A 17,030-nucleotide genomic window follows, 5' to 3' on the forward strand; every position below is an offset into this window, starting at 1 on the left:
AGTTTCAATATTTTATTTCCAATATATTAGTGATCTATGTATATGCATATGTATGGATTTCTGTAATAATAATAATAATAATAATACAAACAAAAATAATGCTTTATTAGATTTAAATATACTGCAAAATAGCAAATATATTTCCTCTGACCAACATAATATCATAACATAATAATGTTTAAATATTTTCTCTGGTTTTTCAATCCCATTACGCTTTTGCACTTTGTTCAAAACCAAGTGTTTGTTTCTAATCTTTAATGAATTTGACATACTGTATATTATCACAAACAGAAACAAGAAAAAAACAACAATGTGGAACATGAGTCCTTCTGGTATGTTTATTGAGCTCTCAGTACTGTGAACTGTATTAACACTGGACCAAATCTCTCCTCTCCTCACATAGCAGCAAAGGTCGTCTGAATGCACACAGATACACGCTTTCTTTCTCAGACACAAAACACGCACACATTCACACATTGCCATTCACCTTCTACAGCACACAACTGGCTCATCCAGCCAGCCGCTAAATAACTTTCTCTTTGGATGATGTCATCTGGAGACAAAAGAAAACACAGGCTGCAGCAGCAAGTTCTCAACACACACACACACACACACACACACACACACACACACACAATTATGAATCATTCTGTCTTGGGATATACACATACAACAGTAGTTTGTAAAAGTACATTACGGTAACATATACATTGATTAGCAAAAGCCACTATCACAGGATGGCATTACAGAAATGTGATTAAAAACAATAAGGACACCATGTAAAACACCATAATGGATGGAATGCCTTCTCTTGAACAAAACCTCCTTCTCTTCTCGTCTTTAAAAGGTCACTCAGAGTTCAGCTCTACAAAGACATTTCCCTCGAAGCACGGCTGTGGCAACATCCAGCTCCTAATCAGCTTTGATAAGAACTACATCGCTTTACTGACACATGGAAATAGGACACACGCAGTACACACGTCTATACTCCTTCTTCAAACATTTCATGGATCTGAAAGAAGGAGGGGGGAGGGGGGACACTAAAAGTTCTGTTGCGCCATCATGGGCTATGCCATGTCCATTAGCAGCATTATCCAAGTCGAGAGAAGGTTCCACTCTCACAAAATATACACACTGCAGGATGGTACCACTGACATTGAACAGGAGAATTGCTAAAGGTCTGTGTCTCCCAATGAAAACGCGCTCGGAAGCCGAGCACTTCGATCAGCTTTTCTGCACAATCCGTCAGCCACTCAGCAGCATCGAATGACATCGCTATTTCACACCTTAAAAATATTGAGGCTTTCTGGTCTTCCCAGTTTTATACACTTTTCTCAATACTGAAGTATTTACAAACTGCAGATTTTGGAAGATATTTATAAAAACCCTTTGAAAACTTAAAACAATGGAAGTGCTTTGAAGAAGAAGAAGAAGAAGAAGAAGAAGTGTGGGTGGAATAAACCATTCGCAATAAAATCTCAGTGAGAGACACAGACATTTTGTGCAATAAAGCAAAAACAAGAGACATTTACAAAAAACACTGTATGACGTGTACCTGTAAAAATATCACACTCTTAGCATTTTACATATACTTCCTGTGCATGTATGTATGTGTATATTATGTATATATATATATATATATATATATATATATATATACACACACACACACACACACACACACACAATCTGCTAAAAGCTATATATGACATCTAAACATTTGATGCAATAGGTTGTATAACATAAAATACATATTTATAACATGACAAAAACCAAGGCATCAGATTCTTTAGAAAGTGCTAGTATGAAAAATATGCCCAACCTGGAGGCTTTCCAGCATCCAATAACCTTCAGCTCCCAATGTATAATAAACATGAGCCCCAACATTCACTCAGCAGGCACCTCTGTCGTCCCTGCCACACCCCCACCCACAAATACACATCTGTACAGGGTTTTGGCTGGGGGTATTGGGAAAAGGACTGTGCCAAATGTAGGTGTGTTTTACAGCCTCTGGAGACGTCTAGAGTCCGCAAAACTATCCATAGAAATGTATCTTATTCACAAAAGAGCTTCTTCACAGACTGCGTATGTTATTTGCATGGCTTCTGCGTGCGCTTCGTATGCAACAGCACAGAACCATACAACTGAATTTTATATATATATATATATATATATATATATATATATATATATATATATATATATATATATATATATATATATAATTGATGAGAATCAGAATCAGTGCAATGGACAGCATTCTGGCAGATGAGGTTGAAGGTTGTGTTGGTGTCTAAAGTCCAGGACCAGAAAAGAAAAGCAATGAAAGGACAAACAGAGGAGTGAAAAATATGAAAGGGGTGTTTAAGATGTGTTTGTGTCTACATATGACAGTCTATGTAAAGTCAGTCCATGTTTCCCTTTATTGCTTTGTATAGTGAAGCAGATCTGCACTGGTAAAGTTTAAGGCCCTTAAAACGAGCAGCAGCATGAAGGCAAACGGCCATTTAAAAAAGTTTATTTTAAAGGAAAAAAAAAAGGCAAAACAAGATGAGCCTTCCCCACTGTGGCTCTGAGGGTTTTGGTTGCCTTTGGCTGTGTATAGTCACTCAGATGCTGGCATTTCAGTACCCTTTTGCTTGTGAGCCAACAAATAAAGTGATCAACAAAAATATCAGGAAAAAAAACTCAATGTTTAGCTTTGATGGAACTTCAACATCTAGAAAGTGCTAAATGGGAAAGCTATATGCACTCAGTGTCTGAGAGCAAAACTTCACTGCAAACCAAGGCACATACATGTTCGTAAACCAGACTGATTGTTTCGAATGCCAGCTGTCAAGATGTTCAACATCTTCTATTGCTAACTTATAAACTATAGACTGAAATAGAGTTAAATGAGCAGGTGATCATTTTAGAAGTGTCACTGATTTAAGTGACAAGTGTTATCTTGGTGTGTTTTTTGCATTTAATTTAAGTGCCAAGTTGATGTGTGTAGGTGTGTGTAATTGCTACGGTAGCTTAATGTGTATGTTTTGGATCACTGGAAGGCCTGGTGAAAGCGAGGCAGGGTGGTGGTTGTATTCAGGCTTGGCGAGTGTGTGTAACTTGTGGTGAGAGCGTGCGTCTGTGAAAGCATGTGTGGATGTGCAAGCGTGTGAATTGGGCCAAGAGGATCGGGAGTGTCCTGAGAAGGCGTCATCACAGGAAGCCCCTCCTCCTGGCTGTAGGAAACCCCCAAGCCTGGCCCTGCCCCTTGCCCATAGGGCAGGAAGTTAAACAGAGGAGACAGGAAGTCAAAAGAAGGAGGTGTTTCTCCAGAGGTCGTGGCAGCAGCACTCAGCTTCGGCACCTCCTCCGCCTGCAGTTCTAGAAGGTAGCTCTCCAGCTCAGGACGGAGTGGTGGTGGTGGAGAGTAGGAGGCGTGGCCAAACAGGTAAGCGTGTGGCTCTGAGGGCTCCAGCGGTTCCGCCTTCACACGCAGCGGCTCGTGGCTGTGGCTTTTTTTTACATGCCGAGTCAGGTGGTCTTTGCGGCCGAAGCGCTGCGCACAGTATTGGCACAGGAAGTCCTTGCGACCCGTGTGCACCACTAGGTGGCGCCGCACGTCCTTGCGGGTGTAGAATCGGCGCTCACAATGCTCACACTGATGCCGCTTCTCCTTGGCTGCAGCTGTAGCGCTTTTGCCGGCATGGGCACGCAGGTGCTCGAGCAGCAGGGTGGTGCTGGGATATGGCCGCAGACACACCTGGCAGGTGAGGTCACCGCGATGTGCCGCATGCAGAGCCTGGTGCCTTCGGAAACCCAGCTTGGTGTTGTAGCTCTTGCCGCACTCGGCACAGCTGAAAGCCTCCTTGTTAGGGTCATGTGTGTGCAGGTGATTTTTGAGGTGGTCTTTGCGGTGGAACATTTTCTCGCAGTAGCTACACTTGTGGGTCTTCTCAGGTGAGTGGGTGGCCATGTGGCTGTGGAAACAAACTAACACGCATCATTATACTGAAAGAACAGGAGAGCAACAAAGGGTGTGTTGAGGATAAGGTTTAGTAGTCTGTTTTTAGGCATCTGTTAGTCAGACTGAGTGTGTGCATCCCAGTGGGACCTACCGTAGCAGTTTGTACTTTGAGACGAAGGCCTTGGTGCAGTCGGTGTGTGTGCAGCGGTACGGCCTCTCGCCTGTATGTGAGTAGGAGTGCACCTTCAGCTTCTCCACGCTGTTGAATGCCTTTTCACAAAGCTGACACGGGAAGTTTTTCCTCCCTTTCCCCTCAGGCCTCCTCTTCCTCACTCGATCGTGCTCTGCCGGGTTGGGGCAGTCATCGTCGGGAGTAACTGTGGCCATGGCGACTTAGCACGCAGCGGACACCAGAGATGTGTCCGATCACTGACAGAGTGACAGAGGCTGAATTTTCAACACCACAGAGAGGCCAGGCACTGAGGAAGTGAGAGAAGATGATGGTAGGGTTGCCAAAAGAAGAAAGAAAAAAGCAGATCAGACACTGGACAATCATCTTGCATTTTTGATAAAACGGTGATTATAAATTCTGCTGCAGCACGAAATACAAGGGTTGAATCATGTAACACTAACAAACAATAAACAATGGTGATCACAGTTTAAAATGAACAGTGATTATTAATGTGTCTCTCTACAAAAGCAGAATTAAAATGAAAGAAAAAAAAAAGACTGCAGTGTTAAATGTTAGCCTGAATTTATCGTTTGCCTGTTTGCATGTTTATATACATTTAAAGTGAGACAAACAGAACAGAGTTTTTTTGTTTGTTTGTTTTTTTTAAATGCAGTCCCTCTTTCTGTCTCAGACAAATATAAGAAAGTGGATGAACACATGGACACAATTCTTAATAAAACTGTAACTTCGTACTTGGTTGCAAATCCCTTGCGATTGATAACTTCCTGAAGTCTGTGACTCTTAGACATCACCAGACACTGGGTATCTTTCCTGGTTATTCGCTGCAGGCTGTTTTCAGTTCCTGCTTGTTTTGGGGACTTTTGCCTTCCGTTAAAGTAATGGGTTCTAAGCCATACATGGTCACAACACCATCTTTCATGCTAGATAGTATGAGGTAGCAGGCTTTATATTGTGAGCAGTTCCCTTTTCTCCAACTTTCCTCTTTCTATGACTCTTGGTACGAGTTTGTCTTTGTCTCGTTTAGCCGTAAGATTATATTCCAGGGAGGTTTAATGCACATTTCTGAAAGCTACCAGTGGTTACCTGGGTGTATGTTCTCTGAGGACAAAAAAAAAACTGTGTGTTTATAGTGTGTGTCCTGCGTGTATACCAAACACTGCATCACACAGGTCATTTGTCTTGACTCTTTGTCTGATTGATTTATACTGCTTCTCAGTCTTGTGATGGCTTCCTTTACTGGCACTGACAACGGTAACAGACTCCAGATGCAAATGCAAAATCTTGAATCAATTCTACACCTTTTGTCAGGTCTCCTGCGCTTCATGCAGTGATGTAACAACACGACTGGCCAAGAAATAACTGAGCAGTCAATTACCAAATTACGTCTGGGATTATAAAATGGGAGAACTATGTAGAAAACCCGTGTGTAATTCCTACATGGTTCACCTGATATAAATGTAGGCTACATATGCTTGATATTAAAGCCTATTCATAACTATTGGTTCATCTCAGATTCAGACGTGCTCACAGAGTGCCAACGCAGCAAAATGTCTGTTCAATTAGGCATGGACTGCTCTGTACGTCTGTGTTATTGGACCTGAGTAAATAAATTGCATATGTTTACAACTTTAAGTAAAAATGACTGCAATTTTCAAACAAATTTCCACACATAAGCTTACATCTTTTGGATGTACAGCAATCCTTGTCTTGTATCATGCTCAGATTAAGAAGAAACCTTTAGAAAACTGTAATGAATTGCAGCATTTAATATGAAGTCTCAAACACAATAACTTACTACGATACATGTATCATAACATAGCCCATCTAGTTGATAATGGGAAATATCAGCAATAAAATATCACCAGACACTTAAAGTCATTAATTACAAGGTGTTTGTAACCAAATGAATCCCACTGGACCTGTTAATGCATGACTTTTCTTACTTTAGTGACTACCTGCATTTGGTAGTAGTTTCACTGTAATAAATGAATAATATGCTTTAAAACAAGGAACGGAGGGAGATAAATATTCTACTTCTGATGCTACGAAAGAACTGAAGTCAGAAACATGGCATTTCTGTGGTGCTGTTGGTCAAACTGTTGGATAACTAAATGGGGCTCCTGATTTATTTATTTTTTTGGCGACTTTTTGAGCTGTATTGTAATATTTATCCAAATATTTCTACCCAAAAATACGCAGCAGATATATTGATCCCTTTAGTACTCACTTCTACTTTCCATCCTTATCAATTCAGTTGTACATGGACAGCCCTGTATATCTTTGGTCTTGTACAGAGGACTACCAAATGTCTGGTTTTCTACCTATTAGAACTCAGCACCTATATTTAGGACCCTAAAGTTATATCTAGAACCCTGAACAATTCATTTAGAAATGTGTTTCTTTATCAAAGTCCACATACTGGCAAACTACTGTATGGGTTGAATATGCCTCTATCCTGCTCTATTGTTTTTCATGAGTGACAGATTGAACAATCAGCATTTTCCATGAACTTTTTGGTGTAATGATTTCAGACTTTAGAAATGAGTTCAGACTTTTCTCAGAAGTCAGCAACATTCACTTTTATAAACATTTTATTTTGTATTTCAATGCATACTGTAGTGTAAATTCATAAATGTACTATTCTAAAAATGTAATTTAAACAACTAAAAACAATGACAATTGTATATTTTTGGTAATGCTAAATTGTTAGCCTTATTTTAAAGTGATAGTTATTAACTAAAAACAAAAATTTACAAGTAATGAACATGAGGTGAAATTCTCTCTAATAAATTGAATTATTTAATACTAATTCAACATAATTATTTTTCAGATACATTACTTATAAATATACATGTTTATCTTAAATTAATTCAGTAAATTTATTACCCAAATTGTTGAGGAAACCTTTAATCAACTTGTAGCTAGGGAAAATGTTTTGGTGCACAGAAAGAACTAGAAACCATAATCAAATTTCAAATTTCTACATACTTTGAAAGATAATTTATCCGGTAACAATTATTTGTTCAGCATTGCTAAACAATTCATTAGAATTCAGCATCATTTAAATAACATTTTACAGAAAAAAGGAAACGTATGAAACCACAAGCAAACATTTCTGAATATTTATGAATGCAATAAGTTTTTTCCTCCTAAAATAATGGATCAGCTTGAAGAGATGATTTGATGATTTAGAATTTTTATAAAAGACTTTAAAAAAATTATAACCATTATGTTTAGCACATATTAGAGCAAAAATACAGAAAACATTTTTCAAACCTTAAAATCCTAAATCACTTCCTTTAAAGTCAAAACAAACAGCACATAAGCATACAACTCTTAACCATAATAAAACAAAATCTCATTTCACGTGTAACCAGGAGAGATGTTAGAACTAGCAAAATTATATCTCCTTAATTAATTTAGTCATTTTGAAGCAAAACAGAAAAAAGTTCAATTACATCCCACATCAAAACATTAATATCCAAATGACTGGATTGAACCACATCATTTTTTTCTGACACAAACCAGAACAGTGCAGTAAAATTCCAGCAAACTTGTTTTTAATTGTTTAAAGGTATAAATGGTAATACAAACGGTCAGGAACGCCACAAGAACATCATCAAGAAGCTTGTACATATTTTTCAAAACATCAGAAATCACTCCATTCAGAACTTTTCACATTATGAGCATGGTTTCTGATCTGCGGCACCATACTGCACATGGGCTGCAGCTCAAACCGCACTACACAGTGAGTACACCGTCGGAGGTTACCATAGTTACCAGAAATCGCGTGCTATTTTCACACACTACTTAGTGCGGTAGTAGCCTGTGAGGTTTAGGACGTTGTTACGCACTTGGCTACGTCTCTCGAGCGGAAACGCGACACATAAACAAACCGAGACGCCACGAGGTTGAAAGCGACGGGTTTTAATTTGCATATCCGAACTGCGTCTCCATCACGCGCACTCCGGCAATCCGCGACTGTCCACGCGCGCCACATGGACCCCAACAACACGTGGAGTCCACAGCAGCCGGACCACCAACACACACCGTCCCATGTGGGCTTCATGCGTGCCACTGTCTCAGAAGGTAACCCCAGCCCCCTCCTTCTTGCATGCTCCGTCATCCAAACGCACGCATCAGCAGAGCTCAAAAAAAAAACCAAAACAAAACAAAACAAACTTCGGACTCATCCTAAGTGCTTTTGGTGTAGAGATCGAGCGCGTCCATAAACGCAATGTTACATACGTGATGGTGTGATGGACCTGACCACACAAACTCATACACATACACCTCTGATGATGACTGACCACACACACACACACAAACACACACCACACCATAGGCTGTGCTAGGAATCACCTCGATTTGACACAATCTCAGTCCTCACTTGCGCCACTCAAATGCAAAGAAAAGGTTAGTTTCTAATAGAAATCAGCACGCTGCCGGATTTGTTATGGACCCGAACACGAGGTTTGTAGATGGAGAGGACACACGGGGGGAGAATATGTTTAGCTTCGGCCAATTATTCCCCCTTAACTTCTCCCTCCATTTTGGTTGTTTGCGATATTGACAAGCAAAGTGAAGTTCCTGGCGCCGATCGCCCCCGAAACCACACGGAAACGCAGTATATGATCACTCGCCTCCTGCGTTATACACGATCAGGAGCAAAACACGACCGTGACTCTTGAACCCAAGGGAAAAAAACTTTAAATCACGTGGTGAAACAAAACTCTTTTAACACCTTTAAAACGCAAATTTCGGCTTAACGCGCAACAGGACGCATGCAAACGCGATTCCGCCGACAGCACGGTGTTTACTGTCGTCTCGCCTGCGTGTGTGTGTCAAAATTTTGAGCAGCACGAGTGCGCGTGCATTTTATACGAATTTTTTTTTTGGTTTTGTTTTGTTTTTCTCCACCACATTTAAACGCGCGTGCGTTTCTGCTACGGCTTCCCCTACAGCCGACCTTATTATATTCAGAGACGGAGAGAAAAAAACTTTTACCCCGACTTTTTTTAAACAACTTCAGCGTTTCCTCCGTGTGTTGACGTTGATTTGCAGAGAAACGCGAGGTGACCAGAGAGAACACCTTCATTTATAGTAATCTTCTATGCATTTTTTAATCTTTCTCTGCTTTTTCTCTCAGGTCCCAAACTGGGCGCTGATTAACGCAAACTTTTTTCCCCCTAGCTCACCCTCACTCTCATAATTTGAATAACACCGATATTTTAATTCAAGAACAACGTAACAATTTACTTAATTTGGGCAAAACTTACCGTGGGAGCTTTAACATCCTTTCTAGGGCGTTTTCCTTGACTTTCACCTATTTTCCGAATTTTAATAAATTTTTTTCTCATATTTTTTGCTGGACGCGGCGGGGCCTGAAAATTGTTTGCTTTCTCCTCTTTCCAGCAGCCATTGTGTAGGCTATGCGCTGCGGTGCAACCGAACCCGTTGGCCACGCCCACTCCGTCGCCCCGCCCTCCTTGCTCTCTGTGATTGGTGTACAACCCTGTCATTTTCATATTTCGCTCTCACAGCCGTACCTTTCAGAAAATCAAAATTTTCGTACTCGTCGTCGATTCTGTCAATCTAAATGACTTCGGATGATTTCTATTTAAAACAATAGGTGGGTTAAAAGTGCCAGAGACTCCGAATTAGTGGCTAGGAGACCTGTCCGTCGACGGGGTAGCGACCGGTTTATTTTAGCTCTCGCTGCAGATTCGTCAATCCTTGCTGTCAATCACTCGAGGGGCGGGACTAAAGCTGGTTGTGTTTCGTATGCCTTTCGGTCTGACATGAAGGAAAGCTGCTGTATGTCTCTGTAACTCAGTGATGTGAGGACACACTGTTTCTGCAGCCTAAGGTGCAATAACCGGTGAGTAAAAATATTAAACACGTCTTCTTATTTGTTCAAACTGTTGTGATTTACCTCTTAGTCCATTACAGAGACACAGAGACAGAACTGTTCACTGTGTAACAGCTGACACTTAGCTGAGAGTCGGCTAAGCTAACATGCTAACAGCATGCTAAAACTTATTACACCGTTAGGACTCTTGACACAGTGCTTAGCAACCTGAGAACGAATGAATGAACGAACGAAAGGTTTGCATATAAAAACCGATTAACTTTATTAATAATTTTTTTAACCATCAACATAAGTCCATTTGCGATGATTTTCGTTCATGATTAAATGATGTTTCACGGTCAAAGATTTAGCTTAGCTTTCTTCACCTGTTTAATTTAGCTTAGCTTAGCTTAGCTTAGCTTAGCTTTCTTCACCTGTTTAATTTAGCTTAGCTTAGCTTAGCTTTCTTCACTTGTTTAACTGGAGGTCAAATCGAATTGAAGCATCGCCTCGAGTAGCAGCCCCATAAAACCGTCACTTTTTTGCTCACGTGTTGGTGTCTTATAACCACAATAAGGTCTGAAATCTAGCGACTGACTCAAATGTTTAGAAATTTAAATTTTCATCTTCGAAAAGCAGCCAATGTTCTCAGTTCTCAATGTTTCTTATTTATTCTCTCTACCTCGTTAAATGAAATATCCACAAAGATGCACATTTAAAGGTGCAATAGTTTTCCAATAACCTGGAAGGTTTTGTAAGTCATAATAAAATCTAAAGAAAGGCGTGGCTTTCAGCACGAGTGTTTTCAGTGGCTTAGAAAAGACGTTAAATGAGCTGAAGACAGAAAAACAAACACATATCAAAATGAACCAACACGCTACATTACTGCATTACATGTATAACTGTATTACACTGGGTTTCACAGACCCATGACAATCCTGGGGGCGGAGTCTTGTGGAAATGGGAGGAGATGTGGGTGGGGCTAAATATAATTTACATATTTAATCCAGCTAGTTAATTTGAGATTAATTTGAGATTAATTTGAGATAAACTTGACGCCGGATTGTAAGAGATCTTAAGAGTTTGACGTGATTCTAGTGATAATTCGTTGCTGTATTTTAATTATTTAAATAGGAGATTATAAAAAAAAATTCAGACATAAGGGATAATAGTCAGGTCCCAATGTTAGCTCCTATTAAATAAAAAGGCACAAGAGCTTGTTTTCTCACGCACCATACCATTTTCTGCTGTGTACAATGTCACCTGGCTGACAAATCTAGTGGAAAAATGAGCATTAGATTTAATGGTTTGTATTTACATTTACAGCATTTAGCAGACGCCCTTAACCAGAGTGACTTACATTATCTAATTTTTGTACAACTGAGCAATTGAGGGTTAAGGGCCTTGCTCAGGGGCCCAACAGTTGTAGCTTGGTGGCAACCTGGGATCGAACTCACAACCTTCCGATTGGTAGCCCAACATCTTAACCACTAGGCTACCACATGCCCACTCACATGCCCACTTGTATAGTTAGCGAATTATGAGATGAAGAGCATGAAAGTGTTGATGGAGGTAATCTTGACCTTTGTGTTTGAGTGGAGTGATGGGAGAGCTGAACAGATTTAAGGACCTAGAAAGGAGATAAGATCAATTAACATCCAGGCAAATTCTCTTGGTAAAGTCCCCATGAAGTGCCTTGAAACATGCACGTTATCTGATGTGTTGATCGTTTCCACTCAAACAGGAAGTTTTATGTTGAGCGGCTCCTCCGACTTATTAAAAACCTCTGAGTGTTTTGCGTCTAAAATATGAAGTTTAGAAAATAAATGTCATGTTAGAATATTCATTTATTTGATTAAGCATAATTTGGTAATTGGTACATTAGTAACTACTTACTTGTGCTGGAGGCAGTACCCCAAGGTTGCTCGCATTCCCTATGGTGAACATACCAAAATTGGTGACAAAAATCATGTCACAAAGCCATGAGCTGGCACAAATGCTTCCTTCTTCAAAGTGAATGAATTTAAGCCATGAACTTCTTAACCAACGCATCATTGGAAAAGCGAATAAAACGGACATGTTGGAACAGCCAAAGACACATTAATTACCCATGCATGCTGATATGATTTCTTTCGCTCAACAGAAACAGGTGATTTTTCTTATGTTAGGGGCAGGACACAACATTCTAGAGAGCATTTAATTGGACGGGAAATTTGATCAGAAGCTGAAGTGCAGAATGAAGTTATCCAAATAGTTGATCTGTATTGGTGTTGGAGAGCGAGAGAAAAAGAGACTGTAAGTTTTGAATACTGTACGTACCTGTTCTAAATGTAGCTTTGGCGCATATTCGTACTAAAAGCCACAAAACTTATCTTTTGATTTCATTTCCACTTTAAAGCTATATCATTGACTGTTCATATGGCATTTTGAGGAGGCCAATATACATCACTCATCACAAAAGTGAAAACGGACCAATGTTTGATTTTTATACCCAAAATATCAATTCACAATTTCATTGCAGAATAAAACTCGGAAGTTATTGAAGATGAGATATTAAGGTTAATGTGCACGGGGATCAAGGTAATTTTTTTTTCACTTTTCACCTTTATGCTGTGGACAAATCGAGCGAGAGCTTCTCAAGGCCACTCTGATACATATCACCAGATATTTGTGGTTCATTTTCAGTGGCTGCAGAAATTCAAATGTTTCTGTTCAGGTGTTTTTTTTGCACTCACACTAAAATAACAGTAACAGTAAAACCTAATTAAAGTAATACTACTAATAAAGCAGTTAAAAATGATTCAGTATGTAATCATGCCTATAATTTTGATTAGAATTGTCCATTTGTTACAGATATTAACATGACACCAAGTTACTATGCAGTAATAACATACTGTAGCAAGAGCCGATGGTACCTATGGGTAGATTTAAGGGCAGGAATGTGTCGGCTTTGCTAATCATCACCGGAACAACTGCTACTAACTACACTGCTGTAGAAGATGGTTTACAGTGTATCACAGACAACTGAACTACCTGTGTAACACACCATGTGCCTGTACAGAGAGAGTGAAACATTTTTTTTAAAGATACTAGTTCTACTATGCTAGATATCTGTAGCAAATTTGTATGGGAATGATCTGCATAATGATATATTATTATTATTTGCCCAATCATACCTGATGCTCATCTCAGCCGGTTTCATCTCCTACAGCTCCAGTAGCGTGTTGCTTTGCACCACTTCGATCTAAAGTGCCACTTCAAAAAATGCACGTAAATATACTTTGACCACAACTCTTATATTTCAGCACACACTGACCACGGATGCATCTGAAGAATGAGCACCAAGTCGAGTGCCGGAAAAGTGCGGAACGCAGACAGCAACCCTTGTATAGAGGTCAGGGTATGAGTATGAGTATGGCCTAGTGTGTTTTTGTTTTCATATCATCTTTCAGTACTGTATGAAACTTTCAGCCACTTCATGTAAACCCACAGTCAGGTTAAATGTAAAGCCAACCGAGATTCAATAATGACTAAAGAAATGCAGTATATTTTGTTTCCTCCAGTTTGTGTATTTGCTTTTTGCTTGCTTATTTTTTTTGTTTTTTCTTTTCTTCCTGTCCACTTCCCACTGTTTTTTCATTCTCATATGGCTCTGCTGCTTTCCAACGCCATTGGAAATATAGCAGTGATGTTTTTTTCTGCAATGGTACATTTTAATGAGATGGAATAAGAACATCAGATGTCTTAACAATTGAAATGTGTAGGAATTATGAATGCACATTTCATAATTGCATTACGCAGCAAAGTGCATAACATCATGCATATTCTGGTCCAGAGCTTCAGTTAATGTTCACATCAAATATCAGAATAGGGGAAAAACAGTGTAATCTCCAAATAGGCTGGTGTGAGAATTTCAGAAATCTCTTGGGATTTTTTAAACACAACAGTCTCTAGAATTTACATCGAATGATACAAAAAACAGAAAAAGCATCCAAGACCAAGGATCTGAGACTATCGTGTGCACAGACTCAACTGAACAGGAGAGTTTAAGGATTTGAAGGATTTTTTTTTTTTACCCAATGCAGCCTCAGTTTCTTGTTCCTAGCATACTGGAGTGGAAGCTGATGTGGTCTTCTGCTGTTGTAACTTATCCACCTCAAGGTTCAGTGTTTTTGCGCACACTGAGATGCTTTTCTTCTCCCCACGTTTGTATAGCTTGATTATATGAGTTACTGAATCCTCAGTTCAAACCAATCTGATCTCTCTCATCAACAAGGTGTTTCCACCCACAGAACTGTCACTCAATCAGTTTATAGAGGTATAACAGTTTCATGTACAAGAACCATGCCACAGGTAAAGTCACAGAGATCACACTTTTCTTCATTCTGATGTTTCATCTGAACCTTAACTGAAGCTCTTGACCTGCATTCGCATGATTTTACACATTGTGGAGCATATGTGAGCATATGACTGAGCAAACTGCATCCATACAAGATCACATATTTGCCCTCATAGACTGTAGCCTTGCCTCTAATTATTATGAATTATTACTAATTAATTGCTTAATGAATGATGAATGTCTGGCAAGCACTTTGTCAGTAACTTCCATTGATATATTTTTTGTCCTGCTGTGCCCTTTAATTACTTTTCTATTTCTTTCTTTTATATAATCTTTGTTCATTTGGTAGTCACTTTTACCAAGGTAGCTTAAAAGTAAAGCAGAACACAATCCAAGCAATTTATTTGTTAAGCGAGTTCACATTAACGTTAACATTGTTAACATTAATACACAAACTACAAGGCTACTTTCTCACAAACTGACCAAACACTCAGTACTCATGAAAGTTACACACAGTCACGATTTGTCGACGTTAACGTTTCTTGTACAAACGACATGAATTCCCCTTCCCTTAACAAGTATTACCTTTGATTCATCTCTGTGTAGGAGAGTGATGGATCCCAAAAGTGCCTGGAAGCATATAACTACGATAAGAACATGTGCTCTGCGTACTTCATGAAGTATAAGAACTGCAGGAAGTACTGGGTGAGTATTTGAAATCCAATTTTGAGGTCAAATGGTCAACACCAAAAAAAAACCAAAACATTTAGTCACTAGTATCACATCAGAAAGTACTCTGTGTTCATTTATCTAAAAGGTACATTCTAAACGGACAGATTCAACATATCACCTACAAAACACATGACCATATTGCAGTTTGTTCCCAGAAACCATTACCAAATCAAATAAATGAATATGTCCTAAATCTACCCCAAAATTCCCATAATACTGAATTGGGGCAAACAGTGTAGTTTGCTTAGAAACAAATGACGAACTATTTTGAACACCGCTGTATCCCACTGCGCACAGAGTACCACTTGAAGATGGTTGGATGGTTTGTGAGAATACGTCACAATCATTTAACCCCATGCAAAGATCTGAAGCAGATGTTTCTCACCATATCATCTAGTTGAACCAGCTATGTGGGCTAAGATTAGATACAGTATTTGTTTGGGTTTTCCTTTCTATTTTTAAATGTTTTAATATCCATCTATGTAACTATCTAGCTATCGGTATTTGCTTGCCTTTCTACTTCTGTGTGAGCTTTATGATGTAGCTCAGGGTTTGTAACAATCCATTACCTTGCTAGAATATTTTTATACCGCCGATGAATAACGATTAGTGTTCATCTTCTGGAGCTCTGGAGTTCATATTCTGGAGCTCTAGCTTTATTGATTTTACATTGCAAATGTAGTAGAAGAACAAGGAGCAATACAGAAGAACAAGGAAGTGTTTCTGCAATGAGCCGATTTTGATTCACAGGATGATTTTACTTTAGAACATAAAGTCTTCAGTCTTTTGGTGAGCTTGATTAAATCCTTTGAAGGCCTGGTTCTGGTGTACAAGCCATATGTCTGACATGTCTTCACTCAAGTATTACTCAGTTGTGAGATCATGTAGATTAGCCAGCTGATGTTAGGCCACTTTATTGTTTTCTCTCGGTTTAAGATTTGTATTTATTTGTTTTTGCAAATATTTCTATTTAAGTGTCAGTAATTACAAATATTATATGGAGCAAATTGTGTAGGATAGATTTGTTTATATTCATTGGTTAGGCTGGTGGTTTAATGATATGATTAAAAGACAGAAAGAACCATATTAATACCATACACAGTACAGTGGGTAAGGAAAGTATTCAGATCACTGCATCTTTATTTAAAATAAATTTTTGACTTTTTTTGTCATCAATCTACACATAATAACCCATAAGGAGAAAGTAAAAACACGTCTTTTGATTTCTTTTACAAATCTTTTTTTTTTTTAAATAGCCTTCATTTATTAAAAATAAATAAGATTTTGTTGTGTTTATTTATTTATTTATTTTGGCAATTTAAAAAATTTTTTGCATTGTCCTTATGAATAATTAGATGTAGAATGCTGAAAATAACGGAATCTGTAGTTCCCCTTGAATAGAGAAAACTTTTCAGATAAATGAACACATTAAAGATATAAAGTGCAAAAATTTCTTACTGTCACTCTTATGCTTTTATGAACAATGACTTCAAAAGTCCACCACACATTTGACCAAAATTTATTCATTTATTTTTGTCTTAGACTCATATACAGTACAGTTAAACTGCACCTTTGTTTTCCTCTCAGCATACTGTGATGCTACAACGAAGGCGTGAAGGTATAAAGCCTGATATGCCTACAGCTAGAGAGAGGGAAGAAATTCTAGCTTCTCTGGGAGGGAAGCCCTACTGACTTTTAATAGCAGAACACTGACTGTGCCTCTCTGAGGTGAAGTGTGTGTGTGGATGAGTGCATCCTTCTAATAGGAAGCCTTAAATACTTTATTTACACTTCAGCCCGGTGGGCAGATACAAATGTAAATCACAGAGCGTTACATATGATACGAGTATTCAAAATGAATATTCACAAGAGTCAAATAAATAATGAAAATCAAATTGCTGTTGTTTCTCTTTCACTTCAGTGTAAATTGTAAGGGTTTATTTTTCCAGAAGCAAGGAACTACTGA

The 17,030-nt window shown here is 38.8% G+C and overlaps 2 protein-coding genes across 2 annotated transcripts; one reads left to right on the plus strand and one right to left on the minus strand.

The window, feature by feature from the left end:
* Positions 1 to 2,251: 2,251 nt before the first annotated feature.
* plag1 (pleiomorphic adenoma gene 1) lies at positions 2,252 to 9,585 on the minus strand. Its single transcript, XM_060874196.1, has 3 exons — positions 9,422 to 9,585; positions 4,101 to 4,428; positions 2,252 to 3,962 (listed from the first exon to the last, which is right to left on the minus strand). The coding sequence occupies exons 2-3, from the start codon at positions 4,334 to 4,336 to the stop codon at positions 3,038 to 3,040; spliced, it is 1,161 nt and encodes a 386-aa protein (XP_060730179.1). The 5' UTR covers positions 4,337 to 4,428; positions 9,422 to 9,585; the 3' UTR covers positions 2,252 to 3,037.
* Positions 9,586 to 9,867: 282 nt separating this feature from the next.
* On the plus strand, positions 9,868 to 16,866 carry chchd7 (coiled-coil-helix-coiled-coil-helix domain containing 7). Its single transcript, XM_060874198.1, has 4 exons — positions 9,868 to 10,023; positions 13,299 to 13,387; positions 14,939 to 15,037; positions 16,652 to 16,866. The coding sequence occupies exons 2-4, from the start codon at positions 13,328 to 13,330 to the stop codon at positions 16,754 to 16,756; spliced, it is 264 nt and encodes an 87-aa protein (XP_060730181.1). The 5' UTR covers positions 9,868 to 10,023; positions 13,299 to 13,327; the 3' UTR covers positions 16,757 to 16,866.
* Positions 16,867 to 17,030: the final 164 nt, after the last annotated feature.

This window comes from Tachysurus vachellii, chromosome 7, assembly GCF_030014155.1.
Source record: "Tachysurus vachellii isolate PV-2020 chromosome 7, HZAU_Pvac_v1, whole genome shotgun sequence".
NCBI lineage: Eukaryota > Metazoa > Chordata > Actinopteri > Siluriformes > Bagridae > Tachysurus > Tachysurus vachellii.

Coding starts and splice junctions, on each gene's coding strand:
- plag1 (XM_060874196.1), bottom strand. CDS start 4,336: ATGGCCACAGTTACTCCCGACGATGACTGCCCCAACCCGGCAGAGCAC. Junction 3,963..4,100: donor TCAAAGTACAAACTGCTACG/GTAGGTCCCACT, acceptor TTGTTTCCACAG/CCACATGGCCACCCACTCAC.
- chchd7 (XM_060874198.1), top strand. CDS start 13,328: ATGAGCACCAAGTCGAGTGCCGGAAAAGTGCGGAACGCAGACAGCAAC. Junction 13,388..14,938: donor ACAGCAACCCTTGTATAGAG/GTCAGGGTATGA, acceptor ATCTCTGTGTAG/GAGAGTGATGGATCCCAAAA. Junction 15,038..16,651: donor AGAACTGCAGGAAGTACTGG/GTGAGTATTTGA, acceptor TTTTCCTCTCAG/CATACTGTGATGCTACAACG.